The sequence below is a fragment of the Pagrus pagrus genome, assembly GCF_965226575.1.
Source record: "Pagrus pagrus genome assembly, chromosome: 13".
Lineage (NCBI taxonomy): Eukaryota > Metazoa > Chordata > Actinopteri > Spariformes > Sparidae > Pagrus > Pagrus pagrus.
The window spans coordinates 11,773,482-11,790,493 of record NC_140197.1 but is presented as its reverse complement, the minus strand read 5'-3'; the positions used below and the strand labels follow the sequence as shown (position 1 = coordinate 11,790,493).

The following is a 17,012-nucleotide window of genomic DNA, read 5'->3' as shown; positions in this document are numbered from 1 at the left end:
CCGCGAACAGACCCAGAGAAGAAGGCCGAAGAAGAGCGCAGCCGCTGGCTCAGGGATGGAGCTGCTGGGAATCGAAACTTAACTGGGAGCACTGAAGTCAGAAGGCAGTGCGAGTTTCGTCTTCCTTGGCTCGATGTTTGTCAGCGTCAGCAGGACCTGTTTACCTTTTTCTTTCGTCTTTTACCTCTTCAGACTCCAAATGACACGCTATTAAACTTTGCCTCGGTTCAATGAACTTCCTCGGTTCATCAGGTAGGTGTGTCTGAAGTTGGCCCAGTCGCGCCATGATAGCCAGGGAAACATACAGGGTCATGGGGGGCTGCATGCTGGATGTTTGTGCAAATAATGAATGCTACATGAGCGATAGCACAGGCTCAGTGAGTGTCTTTGAGCAGAGAGGTGGTTATTTGTTGACGTCTACTTTTGGAGGAAGTGGGCGTACAGCCACTGTCTGTTACTGAGATTGTTTTGTCTTCCTTTCAGTTAACGAGCCATGGACCCTGACAGACAGAAACGCAAGAAGGAGATCAGCAAGTCTCTGAAATTTATACAGTGAGATGCTTTTTTTCTGTTCCTATTTGAGCGCACCCATGAAAATGAAACCTACCGTGGCCCTGAATGACTCACATCCTTGATAACTAAGCTGTCTGACTACTTTTCTAAGCATGTTTACATCTTGTGTTCTAGGTCTTCTCTGGCTTATCCAGAGCCTGAGGGCTACCAGGTACCAGCTGTTATTACAAACACAGTGTTGTGTCCGTCTCTTCTCTCTTGGACTGCTGTTGCTTTCTGTTGTGTTTCCCCCTTCAAGCCCTCTGTCTTTTCTCTCTTGACATCCCTCTGATCATTCCCAGCTGCATGTACAATCAAAGACTTGCACCTTTTTCACATATTCTGCCCATTTTCTTCTTGATTGGTGTTGAGTTGCTGTAATCATTCCTTCTGTGCATGCACCAAAGTGATCCCTTTGTAAGGTGTCCACAGTGTAAAACATGGGAGACAAAATCCACATCCTTCTTCTGTGCAAAAAACATTGTCTGCCCTCCTCAGGATGAGTTAATCCCTTTGTTGATCCCAGAACTTTTAGTAAGTTGCCAATGTTCATTGTCACGGTCTTCTGCATGTGCGGGCGGAAACACGAGAAATCTTTCTGAAGATCTAGTGAAGGTGCTCCACTTCTGTACAGGCGGAGAAATGCCCACACTGCAGAGCTGGTAGTTCATCTCTTGTTTCCTCTGTATGGAAGATAATTTTGGCCATTATACAAATTCAGATTCCAAATAAAAGACTAGATGTTACATAAATTACATTAAAAAAGATTATTGTTTTACTACACTACTATAAATAAACAGGCCATAAATAAACTTAAAACAAATAAAGTGAATTGAAAAAGCAAATTTAAAATGTGAAACGATAATGTAGGCTTTGGTGAGCAAATGAAAAAAGTTCAATTTAAAAAGCAAAAGCTGAAATGGACTCGACTACAGAAATTTCTTGATCTTCACTCAGTGCAGCGGAGTGCATACCGACAAACAGAGCTGTCCCAGACACAGTTTCATAAGACATGCAAAAAGGCAGCTAAACTCAAAGTGTGCAGGATGTTATTTTTACTTCTGCTCAACTAGTCTTGAAACAGTTCTGTTTTTTAATCCATTAATGGCCGCCTGCCTCCATTACTTCCTTTTCTTATCATTTACCAGGTCCTTGTGACCCAGCCAGCTCTTCACCTAGCAACCCCAGTGACAGTTTTAAACAAATTTTCCTTATGCCCATACATTCTTGTCAGGTCACTGCCGTCTGTTCTAACTCTCAACACCCAAACGGCTCTCTTGGACTTCAGTAGACATCCCAAATGTGTTGGCTCAACATATCCCATCAGACCGTCAGCCACACTTAGCACTTTGACCATTTAAGTTTTTCCCTGTTTCCTCGCGCAAATCCGGGCGTCAGTCCACTATTGTATTATGCCAATCGGCCATCTTCTGCAAGCATCCTGTTTCATACACACACATGCAGAGAAGCTCTCCCCCTGCTCTAACTTTTAAATTAACATATGCTACTGAGTTTCACACAGCTATAAACAGGGTGAAAGTTTACAGCGACTTCAACATCTTTCAACATAATGCAGCATGTGGATAGTGCATTAAGATGGACTAAGATGGAGCTTTTAAGTCACTGTGCTGCAATTTGTTTAAACATTTTGTCTTCATCAAGTCATAATTTGCAACTTTTTAAAAGTTTCTTATTCTGAAGCCCTGTTAAATCCTACAACAACTTGAAAAACTACATAATTCTCTTTTCATCCACCACCTCCTGCTTGTGGGTGTCATGGTTTACTTGAAGCCATTGTGCTTACTGTCCATGCCCATGTCTACTGTATTCATGCCGAGAATAAAAAATCATTCCTGGGACACAGGGCAGGGTTGTGCCTCACAGGGCAGATAAGAATCAAACTTTTTGGGATACACAAGCAGCATCTTACTCCCATCTTTCTTCCTCCTCCCAGGACTTCCTGACCCAGTTGGTATGCAACCTCCTCGATGAGGGCAACGCCTTGTTCAAAGACGCAGAGTGGGAGCAGGCGGTGAGAGAATTCACTGAAGGCTTGAATGTCTCATGCTACGCTACAGCAGAGGATCTCCACATCCCCGAGGTTTTGCTGGAGAGCCTGTATGTCAACCGGGCCGCTGCCTACCACAGTATGGTGAGATGCATTTCGTCTTGTGTGTTTCTGAGACGGCACGTCTTTACGCAAATGTGTTTAAGTGCAGCTAAGACAGACTATTGTCAAGATGTAGACAGCTGTTTAGTAAAAAATGCATGTGGCTTGAACTAAGGCTGGTAAGACTTGTGAGAAACACTTCCGCACCCAAACCTGATATGTGAGTCAATTAGTTGCGATGCCAGATAAAATGGATCAACCCACAGTAGCTGGTGGTTAAGGTAATTCTTTAGCCTCCATTAAAAAGGTCATATTGATAACATTTGTTGACAAACTTTTAAAAATAATAAAAAGTCTACAGAGCTTGTAGAAAGGTGCAGAATAAAAAAACTTTATTATGATCGTGAATTAATGATTTAAAAATGTTTGTGTTGTGTGTAAAAATTCTGACAGTTGTTTCTTCTAATAAGGTTTGTCAGCCAATAGTACAACGCCCTTCGTATCACGTTGTTATCTGTGTTTCGACAGTATCAAGAGTCTTGGTAGTTGCCAGTTTGTCTGAGTCCACAGTATTCACCAAGCACCTGTACTGCCTCATATTAGCTAGCTAGTGTTAGCCATGTTGGGTAGTGCAACAAACTGGTGACCACTTGAGGAGGCAGTTGATTCGAACAACAGCGGTGTTTTTGACTTGAATGCATTGGTAGGGGGAGATTGAATGCCACATTTAGCGGCTGGATGTAGCATTGGACAATATGTACGATATATATCGTTATCATGATATGAGACTGTGTATCGTGTGATATTTTGGATATTGTTATATTGTGATGTGGCATAAGTGTTGTCTTTTCCAGGTAAGAAGGGCTGCATTAAAGTAAATTGATTTTTTGAACTAACCACACTGTTCTACTTATTCTAATACTTGCCTTTACCCACCTAGTCATTATATCAACATGACTGATGATTATTGATCAGAAATCTCATTGTGTTACTATTTTGTGAAAGTACCAATAGTCATCCCTACAATGTTGCTGCAGTATTGATATCAAAGTAGAATCTGTCATGTAGAAAAAATATGAAGTGCTTTTGTGTGTATGTATATATATTTATATTTATATTTATATTTATATATATATATATATATATATATATATATATATATATATATATATATATATATATATTGTTTATTGTGATATGGCCTAAAGTGATTATGAGGGGCCGTACCGCCCAACCCTATCTGAATGTTGTCAAAAACACATTTGACTTTTAATATGTAATATCCACTACATGCCAGGGGTTAGTCTGCTATAGCTTGTGCTACATTTAAAAAACCCAATCAGAAATATTTTTGAATATATTCATTGTATATAATTTCTATGGTTAACACAGCAGCCCAATTGAAAACATAAGCCTGTTGTTGATGTAAAGAATTCATAACAGCATAGTGAAACATGCCGACAACGCACTGTCTAATGTGAGTCCTCGTATAAACAGACTGTCTACCAGTTTGAAAGCGATCTCAGGTTTCATTCTTCTGTTGTCCATTTTTTGCCTTTTTATTTAGACTATTTGAGTAGATTTCAGGGGATCTCACCTCCAAAGGGCTGTTTCACACAGCACATACTTTAGAGAATACATGAATGATGTAAGAGGATCATGGCCTTCACCAGTATGATAAGAGTCATGGGGAGGTCAAAGCATATTGGGGAGAACTCAGTAGTAAATCTTAAAGTACAAAGCACAGGATTATAATTCATAGTAATATGACACTTAATAAAGAACATAGATACAAATGTAAAAATCAAATACTGGGTTTTATCCATAGTATATTTCGCAGATATGCCTAAAAGCAAATCTCAGATTCATTGCACTGCTGATTTTGGGAAAAACCGTTGACCCAGCAGCTGTCGTGGCAACTGAAAACCAGTCACTTGTCTAGTGCAGATGAGAGTTGGTCAAACACCAAGTTCAACACAATATTTCTTTTCTAGAAGTTCTTTATTGCTTGCAAGCAAGAGTCACACATCAGCAGTGCATAGATGTTGACTGAAGAGAGGCAGTCTTTCTTCAGCCTTTATAGTAGAAAACCAACACACAATTGTAGAGGTCATAACGTTACATCTGGGCCACTTAGAATAACACTCCCATTATCTCCACTTTCTCCACAGGTTAACATAAATTTAACAGGCACGTACATCTCATAATTTGTTTCATACATCAACCATTGTCAGAACACACATCCCCAGGAGAGGTGCAACCTTCTCAAACACATGTACTCTGCAACCATAAAACTGTCACATGACATAAACCACGGGAGGCCCATAGGCACAATGTTTACACTCTTAACACATCTTATATACTCGTTAAGTTTTATATCCAAGAATAACATAGCAAAATAATAAAGGGATATTTGAGAATTTCCCTCACACAGCCTATCAGCAGCAGTGACAGATGATGTTGGTAACGAAAAGGAAAAAATAACCTTTACGTGTCAAAACACAATGCAGTTAGCTGTAATGATGAAATAATGGAATTCAAACTTAAGATGATGCCTAGAATGCGATGGAAGGAGAAGGTATCACTGCAGTTCAAATATATAACAGAGTGATTGATAGTGCTGTCCAAATATATTTCTGTAGCTATGAAGCGATCGCATTGGACTAAATAAAAGGACTAAAAACTCAAAAACAAATGAGGCTAAAATTTAAAGCTGCTTCTAAAGACAATAGCGGTCGGATGCACAACCCCTAAAGGAATTTGACCTGCAATAAATCATCTAGGTGTGTTTATTGTTAGTACCAGGTGACTGAGCTTAACACTGCATACCAAAGAAAACTGAGCTAAGTTGTAAACATTGTTCTTTTAGAGGTCGTGACTTGATATTTATCATTATTGTTTTGGTTACACTGATATTAAATTAAATACAAATGGTTTAATTGTACCTTATATTCTTCACTTCCACGACACTCGTTTGAACTCTTTATTCACCACGTGCTTTACTTTAATCTCTTATGATATCCGCAGGGGGAATATGATCAAGGCGTGAAGGACTGCGACAGAGCTCTGAAAGTGTGTAAGGAAAGCTGCAGGGCCCTGTACAGGAAGGCGCTGTGTTTGAAGGAGCTTGGGAAATACAGGGAGGCCTACAACTGCACCACAGACTGTCTGCTCATCACTCGTCTGGTAAAGGAAAGGGAGAACTGGGAGAGCGGAAGCTCATATGAATGCAAACAGAAATGGATCACTCTTTAAACATCAGGTGGTGGTGGCTGGGTCCAAAATTGAGATGCTTTATGTTGAGTTTACATACGTTTAGTGTTAACATTTAGCTGTAGTATCTCACACTCAGTTGCTGCTAGCATATCTATTGACTGTTCAAAACCCCCCAAAAATGTTGAAGAAATGCTAAATAAAAGATGAGATAATTGTTTTTGTGGATCGGTTCCAGGATGGTAACTAGATGATGAACGTCACTGACCTGTAGCTTGTGCAATGGATTCATTGTTGTCCTTCTCTGTTTAACTCTGAACAGGACAAACAGGTGAATGAGCTGGCACAGGAGCTGGCCGTCCATCTGGGACTAAAAAATCGAAAACCTTATGTCAGCACAAAGGTTAGTAAAATGATTGTTTATATTTTGCTCTTTGAGGAAAACAACAAGTCTTCAGTTCTGTCAAGGTCTGATAGGATGCAGTCAAGAGGTCGACTTGGATAAAATATGATATCACATTATACTTAATTTTATATCATGATATCGACATATACTATGTCTTCGATTATTTATTGTTACATATACCGTATTTGAATAAAACAATAATTTTTGCTTATCATGTGAATTAAATACCTTAAAATTCAAGTTATGTTAATTACATATTAAATGTGCGCTAGAAGCATCCAGAGATATTGAAGAAATGGTTAACATGCTATGTATGCTAAAGACAATTCTCTTGCAGTTGACTTATTTCTGTTATCTGACCATATCTATCTTCATATTGCAAAACTCTCATGCAGACACGAAGCAGATTTGTCCTTATTTGGGCCTCAGTTTGCAGTTACCTTTTCTTTTCCAGGAGCACGCACTTATCACTAGAGATGTTGCCAACGGAAACATGACTGCCGAAGCCATCAAGGTAAGTTCCACATTATGTCGATCAACATTTTCAGATACTCTTCTCAGAAATGTATTTGATTTGTACTTGATTATCCTACAAATGTTTTTTTCCTTCTGACTTCCAGGTCAGGCCTGGTGCTCATTTAGGAAATGGTATGAATCCTCTGAGTGGCCTCGCACCAGGTGTGAATTCTTGACTTTGACTAATAAACAATACAGGCAGCATGTGTGTTCACATTGGACATCTGCTTTCATGATACAAATTCTTGAATGATTTGTACAAAATTAATCACAAGTAAAATCTACATCGATTCCCTCCTGCTTGCCTTCAGTCAGCTTTCCCAGCATGCCTCAGTCCTCCATTCCTTCCACAACTCCTGTCTCCTCCACAGTTCCTGACATAGTGGACACTTTGGAGGACTCTGAGCTGATGGGAGATGACTTGGACAGCCTGCTTGACTGCTTACCTAATGAGCAGGAGCCAAATGAGGTAAAACTGGCGTTCGTCTCTGAAGACCAGCAAACTAACTTTTGTTGATGAAGATTGAACGAAGGTATCTTTGGTTGCCTAGGATTACTGAGCTGGAAGCTCCGTAAGAGCATGTAATATTGCAGATTTAATGTGGACTTAGATGTTGGAGCTTCCAACATTTCAATCTCTATTTTTAGATATGGCTGCTCTGCCAAACAGCGTCACGTTTACAAGTGATTGAAAATGAAACCCAGAAAAGAAGTACTATAAGCAATCATGAAGATCATGAAATGGATAATGTGCTGTCCACTTATCCAATTTTCACTCTCTTTAGCTCTGCGTTGGTCTGCACCAAATATCAGGCACCCAACAAGCTATATGTGTCACTTTCTTGACCAGCTAGACATTGTCTGCCATTGGGTGCTGGTCAGGTAGTGTACAGCAGGCTCAATAGATCTTTCCCACTGGAAGCAGCTGCCTATTACAGCCAGAAATACAGATGAGAGTGTGTGAGGTGTAAAACCAAAACAATAAAAAATGTAAAAAATATTGATTAGTGCAGCTTTTGTCATAAATCTATCTAAATAAATCTTTATGAGGTTGTAGATTCTTATATTAAGTTTATTGTCTGAATAGGGCCGCAACTAATGCTCATTTTCAATATTGCTTAATCTGCTTATATTTTTGCAGTTAATCAACAATAATTTAGTCTATAAAGTGTCAAAAATGTACATCTTAAATTGCTCCATTTGTCCAACCAACAGTCCAAATTTACTGTCTTATTGCTAAAACAGATAATTGACTAATCGTTGTGGCTCTGAAATCTGAAACATGTTGATACTGGCCAGCTATGGTCAGCCACCATCCTTCAAATCCTTCAAATGTAGTTATTAAATTCAGGCACTTTGTTCACAGTTGTTGATATTGTGTCTCATCTAATGTTTTTTAATGAATCTTCATTTAAGTTTCCCTCTACATGTTTCCCAGACCCACAGCCAGGCGGCATTCTCAGTCCCCAGCAGGACACCCACCTCCACACAGACAGTTCCTTCTGTCCTGCCGCCCCCAACGCCCCAGCTGCCCCCTGCCTTCTTCAGCTCGGCCGTCAACCAACTCAACTCCCTGGACTCGTTTTCAGGTGGCAGGCTCAGCACCACGACTTCAACACTGGATACTTTAGACGACCTCTCTGGAATTGGAGGTGGCATGGGCCCTCCAAATGTAGGACCGACCTCCTTGGCGCTGGATACTCTGGATGGCCTTGATTCCCTTGATGACTTCTCAGATACGACTCTGAGTGCTGTTGCTGCTGCTGCTGAGAATGAGTCCAAAGCAGAACTGGAGGCAGGGGAAAAGTCCCTTGATGATCTGCTGGATGAACTCAATCCCCTGGAGACTGTGCCTGATCCAGGTGGTCTGAGTTGTGATGTCCCTAAACTCTGTGTGAAAGCTGTGGACCAGCTCGACTCACTTGATGCCTTGGACTCTTTCCCCTCAGTGGATGGCGTTGTGGCAGCTTTGGCTGCGGTCTCCATTGGGGGAACAGGACTGGACTCGCTCTCCGATTTCAGCTCAACTGGTAATTGTGATTCATTGGTGACTTATAATATTGCTGGCAGAGCAGGAGGCCTGTTCTGTTTAGATGCCATCACAGTTGATAGCTGCTGAAGTTATCAAGACGACTTTGACCTACTGCAGTGGTGTCAACCTTTATTGCCTTGGTGCCTCTCAATTGAAAACAATCTGGAAATTAGAAAACATGTCATGGCACTGTCAACTGTGAGGAGGGCAGGAAACACTTTGAACATGTCATGGCTTGTCTACAAAGCTGTACATTTATGCCAAGTCACACGAGAAAGGTTTGATACAGGTTCGATGTGAAATAAGAATAAACAATACAGAAAAACAAGACACAAGATTTAAATTTCAGGCAACTTGAAGGTTGCATACGTTGCTGTTGAGTGTGAACGTTTGTGGCATCTAGTGGTGAGGTTGCAGCTGAACCCCCCTTGTCCTAACTCCCCTCCACCCCACACACATGGTTGCCACTAAAACACGAAAAAACATGAAAGGGCCTCTCTATAGAGTCAGTGTTGGGTTTGTCCGTTCTGGTAACTCAGAAACATTGCGGTGCAACATGGCGGACTCTGTGGAAGAAGACCCGCCCCTTCTGTAGATATAAAAGACTTCGAAGGTAACATAACAACATAATTATAAATATTGTTTTCCATTTCTCCCCCTTAAATCCTACACACTGCACCTTCTAAATAAGTGCTCCCTTTTGTCAACACCACACTTGTGTTTGTACATGTCCCAGCCTGTTTACTAAAAAGTGTGTTCACATTACAGTTCCACATAATTTGTTTTTTGTTTTCTGTAATTTTTGCCCACAGGTGTCAAAGGCTCTCATGGTGCTGCAGCTCCCGTAATGCGATCTCCAAAGAATAACCACAAAGTAAGACTGACCATCTGACTCAGGTTACCTGCTCTATTTTTGTCCGTTTTGTTCGCATTAACTGAATTATTCTTCTTACCGTGACAACAAAGGAGAAGAACAATCCAGCGCAGGTTGCAGTCTCCAATCCCCTGTCCTCCACCCATGAGTTCCTGCAGGCCTGTTCTGCCTGTTTCCCTCGGAAAGGTACGTCAACAGTCCAGCCCTGTCTCAAACAAACAGTGGAAAATCATTACAATCCTTCTGCTGGTTCTTGCCTTTTAATATTCCCTGTTTGAGCATGTCATAATGTCTTTTCATCTGCATCCCAAAGCCCTTCTTTTACTTTGCTGAAAGGGCAAAAATCTAAAATCTGTTCATAATACATCAGTGGAGATAACAAAACATACTTTTTTTCCTATTGAATGTCTTAATTTTTTGTTCTTTTTCAGGTCAAGGGGTATTTGCTTTTGTTCACAAGCCGGACCTGGTCCACAACTGTGATCGAGACATTCTGTTATGTAGACGAAAGGCAGGTCATCCTTCGGAGTGGACCAGAGTGCGAAAGATTCCTGAAATGGCTTTCTTCAAAGGGCCGTTTGTACTTTGCAGGGGTAAGGATCTCAAAATGAAATGGATCTTTTGTATCAGGATCTCTTGTGGTGGATTGTTTGTTGGTATTCAGCATGCATTGCTCGTTGTCGTAGTTAAACTGATTTATCATTACAGCATAGTGCATTTTGTTTTGTGTGTCTCTTTGTGATCCAAAATGACCTCATCACAGTACGTTTGCAAAAATCACTGATATCTGGTGTCAGATCTAAACAAACAAACGCACACTAATGTTGTTGATGACAAATACATTCAGGGAAACAGTCATGTCAGTCACTTGAAGCGACTGTACAGTTAACGAGGGAACTTGTAGCAAAAATCAGTGATTAATGTAACTGTGTGTACAGCATGTCACACATGGCCGTGGTCATATTTTCTTACACGTGCAGATGTGCTGAAGTCCGGGGATCTGGGTCTGTGTAAGGCCGGAGAGAAATGCACGTTTGCCTACAACCAGCTGGAGATTGATGTTTGGACGGAAGAGAGGAAAAGGAAACTGGACAGAAACCTGCTGTTTGAAACATCAGCTGTCAGACTGGACCCTGTAAACTGCATCATACGCCTTCTACAGGAACACAAGGGCACCTTCATGTACCTCTGTCAGGTTAGTGCACTTGTACAGATTATACAATATTATTTTACAATTTATTTTATTTTTACCATTAAGTATATATTTTTTATTATTCTTTCTTATATTATTTATTGATTATGGATTTGTTGTACAAGCGTTGTTGTTTGCTATGCTAATACATTACTATTCTTGTATCCTGTAATATTTTTTGGATATGATGTTAGCCATCCATGGTGGGCGGAAACAGAAAAGACCAATAAAGAAGTGAATGGATAAAGAAGAAGCTGAAATATAGCTTGAAAATGTATAAATTATTAACAATTAAACTGTCATTGGAGTTTCTGCACAGTAGTAAAGAGTTAAAACATTAAGGTAACTGTACATATGGTGTTTACAACCTTTATTTAATCAAGTAAAATCCCATCTCACATTATCAGACAAAAAATAACTTATTGATCAGTTAATAAACACATACACAAATGCTGCAGTAAATACAGAAATAAATAAATTAATATATATGGTAATTAAAAATATATATAGTTAAATAATATAAATAACAGCTGAAAAGAAGGGTTATTCTATTAATCAGGGTTAATTACATTATCTACAAATGCACACGTACTTATTACTGTATTTCTACATTTCTATATATTTAATTGATTTCTGTATTTCTACATTTCTATATATTTAATTTCTGTATTTCTACTTTTATGTATTTTTTTCTACGAGAATCAGGTACACGTTTATTTGTTTAAAAACAAACAATTCTGTGTTTAACTGCTTTTGAGCACACGCTCCAGTCTCAGTTGTATTGTGTATTAAAAACACTGTAAACCTAAGAAGTACCATTATCCAGTGTTTGTTTTATTCTTCAGGCATGCATGTATTACACTGCACTAATCTTCACGTGCCTGTCTGTCTCATGAACATTTACACAGCATTTTGTGTATCATAATAGATTTATTCATTGATATTCAGTTAATAAGATGGTCATCCTCTTTATCTCCAAATGCGTAGGTTGATCGTAGTAAATTTTCATCATCACGATAATCGTGAATGTGATCACAGGTGTGACTACAAAAAAGCTGTCCAGCGCAATATTTTACAGTCCTACATTGTTTTCCTGATTTATTTTGAAATGCATCTTTGAGTCATTCCACATTCCTAAGACTCGGCTTGCCCATTGTATCCCCATGAGTTGTAACGAGTGTGTGGAAACACCATAGATTGCAAACCAAAGACGAACAGGGAGATGAGGTTCCTACCATTTATATATATCATTTAAAATTGTTTGATTTTTTTTTTTTCACTTATAACTAAAAAAGATGTTTCTTAACAAAATGTAAGGTAGCTGGATTCCTGTATGTTTAAGTGCCATTTAAGAGTTTTAAACTTTTTTTGATGATCCAAGATAATATCATGAATCGCAGTTATTTTGTCCAGGATAATCAGTACATGACATTTTCATATCGTCTCACGCCAAGTATCAGTCTTTCCTTGTGTCTGTCTTTCTTGCATGTTGTTGTTTTTAGGAATGCTATGACAGTAAACCTAGAATCATCAGTAAGCGCTTCAAAGACAACAACACCATCTGCTCTAACTTGGATGCCCGCCACAACTTCGATGCCAATAAGTGAGCGTGTTTACAACATAAGTGTAAAAATCACCTTACCCTTGCTCCTTTCACTCACATGCTAACTCTTTAACTCTCATGTCTTTCTGTCTGTCATAAAAACACTTGCCTCTGTGCCCGTCAGGTGCCTAGCGTTTGTGGTGAGGATCCACAGTGTGAACTACAGTAAGGTCCGTCCACTGAGCGTCCTGTGCCACTTGGATTTGTGCCGCCAAGCCATCCGGTATGGCTGCCAGAGAGAGGACAGTTGCCTTTTTGCCCACTCCGTCATAGAGCTCAAAACCTGGAGGGTGCAGCGAGACACAGGTGCAGTCTATCAGTTAGTTACAGTGTGGATAGGAGCATCAAGAGTGTTTGAATCGTATTTGTTAACTTGAGTAAAAATATCAAAAGATTGGAAAGCTGTTATCTTCAAATGATGGTTAGATTGCAAAATATAAGGTGCTTATTCAAACAGTTTCAGGTGAAAACACATTTGATTTCCTTTAAAGCTGCACAAATCAATATTTTTATACTAACAACAGATCAGATGACATTGTGTGATGTGAAAGTGGTTGTTTAGAGGGATTTAGTGGTTGTAATAATTGTTTTAGTGTACAAGTTTTCCCCTTTTTAATATTCAATTAGAAACCAGAAAATAGCCATAGCTTATAGTGTTTCTCTAAAACTGACTGCTGACTTTATTCATGTGTGTGTTTGTGTTTACAGGTATCAGCCCTGATGAGATTGTGAAAGTATCCACAAAGTATGAGCAAAACTCAAGCAAACAGAAAGGAACTAGAGTAAGAAACTTTGTCCTTTTTTAGCACTTTTACAATTGTATTGAAACAACATAATGTTTCTCTGGCGCGTATACCAACCAGATTGTAAATGTATAATTTCATGAGAATCTGTGTAATTATTGGTGAACTTAAACTTCTCATTGAATTTTAAACAGTTGTCTTCTGGAGGTGGTGGGAGCAAACCAGGAGGAGGGGTTGGGAAGAGTCTGGGCATGAAGATGAAGTTTGCCTGTGCGCAGTGCTGGCGGGACGGCCTGATCAGCGAACCAGACAAAGCCCTCAAGTACTGCAATGCCAAGGCCAGGCACACGTGAGTAAAAATAATACTAATAATAATTTGCACGATTTCTACACAAGTCTAGAAAATGATGGACTCCATATTTGTCTGGTGATTAAAATAAGTCATTTATAAACGTGGCCATGGCATTCAGTATTATCAGAGATCCTATTAAAGATTAACCACAGATTTTTCAGCCTGCCTGAATTAAAGTGAAAAAACTGGTAAATCACAGTGGGCTAAATTAAGCCATGTCTTATTTTCAGCTTCTGTCCTCTTCTTGTGTCGTGATCCTCAGGTGGACTAAAGACAGATGGTTGCTGCTGGTCAAGTCGTTGGAGCGAAGTAAATGGGTTCAGGTCCGACCGCTCCCACATGCCAAGAACTTTCCTGTGCAGTATGATGTAGGTGTGATTTCTCTGCTCTAATGCACTTTAATACAAGCTGTTACAGACAAAGAGTCTTCTTCGATGTCTCTGTCATTTCTTTATGTCCACTCTGTTGTGTATTTTGTGCTTTCAAAGATGAAATTTGTAAGTTTGCGTGTTTGTGGTGATTATAGTGTCTCTTGAAAGATTGCACTGCACATTAAGTTTTCTCCTCGCAGATATGTACCCAGATTTTGAAGAAAAAGAAATGTAACTACTCGGGGATATGCACCTTTGCTCACAGCCCAGAAGAGAGGGACATGTGGATGTACATGAAGAATAATGACTGTGAGTGGCTTGTTAAAATTTAAAAAAAGAGCTTTTAAAAGAGCACTCTGATGATATAACATATTGTTTTTGGACAGTTTAGAAAAAGATCAAAATTGATGCAGCAGAAACAGATGCATCATATTTTGTATTACACACGTTCTTTTTCCTCGGGCAAACCTGGCGCTTACATTACCCACAATGCAGCTCTCCCACTGACTGTTCAGTCGGAACAGTAGCGGCTAATGTAGCGGGCTACAGAGGTGTGGCAGGCTCGCTTCTTTCAAACTCTCACACCACAGACTTTTTCATCCACAAACCAATAGCAGTCATCTGTTGATGTTTAGCAGGTATAATGTTCACAATCTTCGTTTCGTGTGTTTACGTGCTAACATTTGCATTACAACATTAGCACAAAGCACATCGTACAACTAGCTAAAGCTGATGGGAATGTCATTAGTTTCACAAGTATTTGGTCGTAAATCAGAGTTCTGGACAATGTGACCTTCTAGCCTGGTGATGGCGTGATGTGAATGTCTATTCTCTGCCAAATATTAAATGTGGTTTCCTATTGATCTGTGACTTAAATGTGCTTAATAATGAGAGTATTTGTGACTAAATACACAGCATTCAAAGTCACAGAGCAGCATCTCATTTTATACATACAGTATATATATGTATATGTATATATTATATATATAAATATATATAAATACAAATATTGTCACCTGTTGCTTTGAACTGTTGCTATTGTCAAATCTCCCTTGAAGAGCACTTCTGTGCCCATTCGCTTAGACCTTGATTTGTTGTCTGACTTGGATCCTGTCTCTCACTGAACATCTTCAAATTGATAACAGATTTGTATTTGTGATGTAGTGCGGGACATGCAGCAGACATATGATAAGTGGCTGACTGATTTCACTAAGGCCCAAAACCGCCAACCAGATGGAGCCATGCTCACCCAACCCGTCCCAGAAGAGAAATCTATCATCATGCCAACAGACTATGCTGAGCCAATGGTGGGTGTGCATTTGTTTTCAAGTTCAGCAAAGACAAAGACCAAAAAGGCTTCATTGATACCAAACTGACGTGCGTTGTTTCCTGACTGTGAGGAAGCTGACGATGCTCTTTCCTTTTTGTATTTCAGAGTGGCTTCCACTGCCGTCTGTGTGGTAGGCACAGTAACAGTGAGCGGCAGTGGCAGCAGCACATCTCCAGTGAGAGGCACAAGGACCGAGTGTTCAGCTGCGAGGGAGAAGATGAAGCTCTGACGTGGACCTACCGTTTCCCTGGCGCATGCTTTGAACTCTGCACTAAGTAAGACCTTTTCCTGGATTATGGATGTTTGCCATAACTACTTTGTAAGAATACGTCAGTGTTGTGTTTATAGCTTGTTGTAATGCCCTCCAGTATAAATTATATATGTTCTATGGTCTTTTTAAGTGAGTTGTTGGAATTAGCATTTCTACTCAATGCAGAACTAAGATATTTGGTTCAACACAAACAGTGAACACTTTTTTGAATTCAGATTAAAAATGAAAAATATCAGAACTGAAGAAATGCACTATGTTCATGTTTAACAGGTTAGATGGTGGCTGTCCTGACGGTGTGAGCTGCGACTACGCCCACAGTCCAGAGGAGTTGCAGGAGTGGACTGAGAGACGTGATTTCCTGCGACAGAAGCTGGCCAGAGCCAGGGAAGACATGCTTATCATGCCCGATGAGTTTGACTTTGGGATGTACAACTTCCTACTTCAGGACTGAGAAAACGTTTTTTTGACTTTGTGAGCCATTTGTAACTGCCAAAGTAGCTTTTCAAAACCAAAATCTGGAGTTGACGGGATTAAACTAGCAGTGTGCAGAATTTTGCCCATAGATCACTTGAAATAAGAAGCAGTTGTATTTGAATTCCCAAACATGCCACATGTACACATCTACTGTACATGTCTTATCAGATAAAACATCTGTAATAAAGTACTGTGAAAGTAAGGCCTATGTTGGTGCCACAGATACAAACACACATAGTTCATCACTGAATATTCAGTATATTTAACCATACTGCATGCATACACCCTTTTGTTAGCTCTGATCCGTGACATTCACACGCAATGTTGTTGTATTGATTTGTTTGTTTAGTGCTTTCATTCCACATTTAACGAAGAGAGAGGATGTTTAAAGCCTTAACTGATCAGTAAAACATTCACCACCAATTGATTTCTAAATGTTTCAACCTTTAATTCAAATAAAATGATCATGTTCAGATCTGATGTGTACTAAAGCCAAGCCATATGTGTTTTGTGATATGATTCTACTTTTTATGTTCAGCATACATATGTCTCATTCTGGTTCATATGATTTTCATAATGAGAGGAGTGTGTTGCCATATTGGCCAAAGTATTTTATTATGAGACTCGTAGTTTTGTTCATTGTTTAACTATGTGAGAATGCAACCAAGTGAGGCACTGTTTCTCCAGTTAGACCTGTGAACTATGTGAAGGGTTGAAAGCGAATACTTGCAAAAAAGGGTAATAAAACTCAGCATTGTTAAAGGGGTAATGCACTTGTTTCTGTTTGTGAATGAAAGAGTGTTATGTGCTATATACTGTATGGTTGGAAAAAGGAAATAAAGACTAATTAAAATCTTTAACAACAATAATGAGAGTACTAGAAGTCACAGAGGTGTGTAGGTTTGAAGTTGGTGTACGAAAACCTCATCAAGTTATTTTTGTCTTTCCATCTTATGTTAACAGCGGTCAAAGG

At 39.5% G+C, this 17,012-nt stretch overlaps 1 protein-coding gene across 3 annotated transcripts; it reads left to right on the top strand.

Moving 5' to 3' along the window:
- Nucleotides 1–19: 19 nt before the first annotated feature.
- On the top strand, nt 20–16,818 carry LOC311268441 (zinc finger CCCH domain-containing protein 7B-like). 3 transcript variants are annotated; one of them, XM_084372111.1, is made up of 23 exons: nt 20–252; nt 484–552; nt 688–724; nt 2,507–2,704; nt 5,690–5,848; nt 6,198–6,278; nt 6,736–6,795; nt 6,902–6,929; nt 7,169–7,266; nt 8,236–8,827; nt 9,642–9,703; nt 9,796–9,889; nt 10,135–10,296; nt 10,684–10,898; nt 12,398–12,498; nt 12,623–12,804; nt 13,207–13,280; nt 13,436–13,590; nt 13,856–13,961; nt 14,165–14,273; nt 15,129–15,271; nt 15,400–15,569; nt 15,836–16,818. In XM_084372111.1, exons 2-23 carry the CDS (start codon nt 494–496, stop codon nt 16,014–16,016), a joined length of 3,066 nt encoding a protein of 1,021 aa, XP_084228237.1. In that variant the 5' UTR covers nt 20–252; nt 484–493; the 3' UTR covers nt 16,017–16,818. The 3 variants fall into 3 exon arrangements, with proteins under 3 accessions (XP_084228237.1, XP_084228236.1, XP_084228235.1); XM_084372110.1 differs by having other exon boundaries at nt 6,902–6,959; XM_084372109.1 differs by having other exon boundaries at nt 6,902–6,959; nt 7,109–7,266.
- Nucleotides 16,819–17,012: the final 194 nt, after the last annotated feature.

What these genes read in the sequence shown, in the direction of transcription:
- LOC311268441 (XM_084372109.1), top strand. Translation starts at nt 494, where the DNA reads ATGGACCCTGACAGACAGAAACGCAAGAAGGAGATCAGCAAGTCTCTG. An exon ending in GCCGTTTGTACTTTGCAGGG is followed by an intron (nt 10,297 to 10,683) that starts GTAAGGATCTCA and finishes TTACACGTGCAG; the next exon opens with ATGTGCTGAAGTCCGGGGAT. An exon ending in CACAACTTCGATGCCAATAA is followed by an intron (nt 12,499 to 12,622) that starts GTGAGCGTGTTT and finishes TGTGCCCGTCAG; the next exon opens with GTGCCTAGCGTTTGTGGTGA.